Below are 4,226 nucleotides of genomic sequence, written 5' to 3' on the forward strand. Positions count from 1 at the left end.
CAGCAAATTCTCAATAGAGAGTATTATTTCCTCCAGGCTATCCCATAACATCAATGGGATTCTCCAGGCCATCTACTTCATCTTGAAGAGAGACACCCCTATACTAGATAATAATTCGATTCATCCGCACCAACTAAAGTAGATTTCAGAAAGCTGAATAACTCGGCTTCGGATGACATTTTTACCGTGTGTGTATATTTATCAAGAGAAATAGAAAATTCGTTGCCAAACTTCAGTTTCACAAGAATTCATATTCCTTCAAGGGTTTGCTAAAGAAAACCACATCACAAAATGTGATTTTAGGACCCTCAAAAATACCATACAATTGCCGAGCCTTTGTAAAGGACCAAAATATAATGCACTAAATTTCTTATTTCGTTTACAAAAATAAAAATAAAAATAACTGAAACAAAAAGTGTGGTCTTGCCATAGGCGTTCGTTTTTAAAACATCGGTAGATACCACGAAAACCAGGATAATTGACTACAACCCATTATTCTCTTCTTCTTTTTTCGATTGGAGTGTCTTTCACTCGCATACAAAAAAATTAAAAAGCAGATGACGGGGAGAAATTAGTTAACAACATCCATTACCAGCTTGCGGGACTTCAGGACTGACCACCTCATCCGCCTGTAGTATCCAGCTTGTAGTAGTGCAAGAGACAATACAAATATCCACTTGAACCCCATCTGAAGATAAGAAAAGATGTAGGAATAAGCTAAATAAATCGAAGAGATAAAGTTATAATAGAGAAGCTGAGTCGGAAAGTTGCTTACCAGCTTCCTCTCTTCCATTTCAGGTTCCGCTGCCCACGATAAAAATGATACAACATCTTTACCCATCTGAACAAGCATAGAGATAAAGGATTTTACCTTTCAGTTTTTTTTGCGCATTTAGAAATGCAACAGGTTACAAGCTATCTAAAGCTTAATGCACCTGAATATAATAGCATAGAACTAACCTGAGCTTCAGTAGCAGGGGTACCATCTTCATACTCAATGGCCCCATCAATAAGCATCTTAGGCATAGCAATTGCTCCACCGGGGAAGTAAGGATTGTAATGGAGGCCCTCTCGAATCTACAATTAGAAGGTAATAATAGAATGACAACTTAACTAATAAAACAGTGCATTATGATTAACTGAATACTAATTAAATTTCTCATAGATAAAGGCCATTATGAAAGGTATGATCTTTTCTCACTACAAAATGCTAAATGGGAGGTTCGGTTATATGAAACAACCCTTTAAAATCAACTGAATGAATATCTTGCCCATGCAACAAAAGGATGTATTCGGATGGATCCAATTTGAGCCAGACGAGCTTACACATCAACAAGTTAGGTTGAGTTGGCTTGCCTTTCTTATTCTGGGATTATTGCCATCGGAAACTGACATGACTGACAATCTTTCCCTTATTTTCAAGTGTTATCTCCTCTCTCTTATTTTCAAGTGTTATCTCTTGTCCCAAAAGAAGTAAAATAAAACCCGTGATCTGATGAAAAAAACTGTTCTTCCAAATTCCTAGCAGAAACTGACATGATAAGCTTTCTCTTAATTTTAAGTGCAAACTACTGTGCCAAAAAAAGGTAAAATAAACCCCCTAATATGACAAACAGACTTCTAGCGACATCCAAGTAGGTTCCACCTCGGTTTATGCTTTACTGGTGTGAGAGTCGGGTGCAGCTTTAGCTGGTTGCAAACCCGAACTAACTCGCTTAGGAAAGCACTTGCAATCTATACCGAACTTGCTACACTAACACTGTTTGAGGGTTAGGTAAACCATATATACATCAGCAAGGGCAGATTTCTAGGCTATTTAAAGTTTATGAAATGCAAGTGAACATTCTGATTTCACCCTTCATGTGATAATATGTGGCACAGAGCTATCCGCTTACAAATTCAAACGATTCACATCCATTCACTCTAATCAGAAAATATGAAAGCAGTAAATTACCGAAACACCAGCAGGAGGATCGCGGTAGCCAGTTAAGAGGGAAAACACATAGTTTTGACCATTGTGACGAGCCTGAAAGCATGGAGAAATATTGAATCAGTCTTATCATAATACAGAGTTATCAAACAAAGTAATATCAAGATGATCAAATTACCTTGGTGATGAGACTCAGATCTGGAGGATATGCACCTCCATTAGCAAACCTAGCAGCCTGTTCATTTGCATATGGCTGAGGTAAACGATCACTTAGCTTACCAGGCCGAGTAAACATCTCACCTTCATCATTAGGTCCATCTTCGACCTCAATCTCAGCAGCCATAGCTTTTGTCTCCTCTTCTGTATATGCAACACCGACAAGATCACGGTATGAAATTAGAGACATCGAATGGCAAGACGCACAAACTTGTTGGTAAACCTGATGACCACGACGAATCCTGTTCGCACACAATTTGGAAGTGTTATACGATATCAAGAGAATCCTAACGAAAATCATTAACATAGTCATATCCAATAGATGATTCGTGCTAGAAGATTGCAGCATAGTTTTCACTACTTAAATCTGTGACAAACAACCAATATTTTGAGACATAATAATGGTTTGTCGGTTTTCAATATTGTTAACTATCTTTTAAAGAAAAATACAAATATCCACTTACGATGAATGATCATAGGAACTCAGAATTCCTTGGTGAGGCCAAGGGTAGTCTGGACAAGCTAAACCATGCTCTGCCTCATCAGCAGATGCTACGGTTGTGAAACTCAAAAGCCCAGTAACCCCTGCTCCAAGGAGGGCAGATGCTCTTAAGAACTTCATCCCAGCAGATCCAGCTCCATCTTGATCTTGCTTCGGAAAGATATATGACAATACTGGGATCTGCTGATTAACATACTACTTTAGTAAACAATCAAACAATTGTCATCACCCTATATAAGTTTAAAGAACAAGAGGGTTAAAGATCTGCAAATGACAAATTCTCAGATATAAAAGAACAACCATGTTTAAAATATCAACAAACCCCTTTCACCACTATCAGTCAACAAATACTATTTCCAGCTATACAATCTCTTTTTTTTTTATTACATTTCCCTTCACCATCAACCAAATCTATTCCCAGATTTACCACTATCAAAAACAGACTTTTTCAATCACCATCACAAAAAAAAAAAAAAATCAAGTACATCAAAGGATTCATAAAAGGTACAGCTTCACCTCCTTCAACATTGTTTGTAGTTCTTGAATATTCATAAAAACACAAAATCTAACTATTTCTAAGGTTTCCCAGTTACATCTTAAGAGTCAATATAAGCTTGTTTCAGATAAATGAATCGAGATAGCCAAAAAAAAAATGACTTGTCGGTAATATCTGACACATCAGAACATTGCTAACCACTAGGGTTTTCCCTAATACATCCAAAGATTTCAACATAACTAAATACTAAACTTGTCAATTTTCAGTACCCGACACAACAATTTCAACAATAAGAGATTGAAACGCAGAATTTATTACAGATGAAGATTGAGATTGAAGCTTCTTCCTCAATAATTGATGAATCGCTGTTCTTCCAGCCATGGGATTAATTTATTTTTGTGTTCCTCCTCAAATTCTTCAATACCATTAATCAAATCAAAAATGAGAATCAGAAATGTACGAAATCAAAAAATTAAAGAAATCGAGATCAGAGGACGAAGTTTGAATCTTCTTTGTTGTGTCTCACCTGGTTGGGAAAAGTCGATTTATTAAGAGATAGTGTTTCTCTTTTTTTTCTGGTGAGTTAAAAACCCTCAGAAATGGTGATTTTGATTGGCGAGTACTATGCAGGGGTATTTTAGAAACGTCAAATATATATACTGGGTCTCTCATCTCTGATGTGCCAGCCAAACTGCTGGAAAAGAAAGCCTCCTCGGTTGTTACTATCCAACGCGCTAATCTTACAGCGTGTCCCGTTCAGGTTTTTGGGAGCCTACGAATGTAGGAAAGACCGTCATTTCAACCAAGAACCCAGCGGACCGAGAGTTCCGAGGATCAGGCGATTAATGAGTTGACTCATTAACAAAAATCTGGTTCTTCAATCTTAATATGTTCTTATCATAATCTAAATCTTTCTTTCTCCCGAGTAGATTCTTGTTTCTCTTTTCAGTCTACACTTTTCGGTTATTATTATTTCGATGTGTTTTCTAAATCTTTTTAGTTATGTTTGATTGTTTTTATCATTATCCAAATTTTCAGTAATCACTGCTCTTTTCCTGAGTTTTATTCTTAGTATTACAGTC

General features: G+C 36.7%; 1 protein-coding gene across 1 annotated transcript; it reads right to left on the reverse strand.

The window, feature by feature from the left end:
- Nucleotides 1-325: 325 nt before the first annotated feature.
- Nucleotides 326-3,787, reverse strand: LOC113302768 (cytochrome c1-2, heme protein, mitochondrial-like). The gene is made up of 8 exons (XM_026551711.1): nucleotides 3,671-3,787; nucleotides 3,463-3,559; nucleotides 2,611-2,828; nucleotides 2,109-2,388; nucleotides 1,955-2,026; nucleotides 961-1,077; nucleotides 776-841; nucleotides 326-688 (listed from the first exon to the last, which is right to left on the reverse strand). Exons 2-8 carry the CDS (start codon nucleotides 3,523-3,525, stop codon nucleotides 572-574), a joined length of 933 nt encoding a protein of 310 aa, XP_026407496.1. The 5' UTR covers nucleotides 3,526-3,559; nucleotides 3,671-3,787; the 3' UTR covers nucleotides 326-571.
- Between the last annotated feature and the right edge of the window lie 439 nt (nucleotides 3,788-4,226).

The sequence above is a fragment of the Papaver somniferum genome, chromosome 8 (genome assembly GCF_003573695.1).
Source record: "Papaver somniferum cultivar HN1 chromosome 8, ASM357369v1, whole genome shotgun sequence".
In the NCBI taxonomy this organism is placed as follows: domain Eukaryota; kingdom Viridiplantae; phylum Streptophyta; class Magnoliopsida; order Ranunculales; family Papaveraceae; genus Papaver; species Papaver somniferum.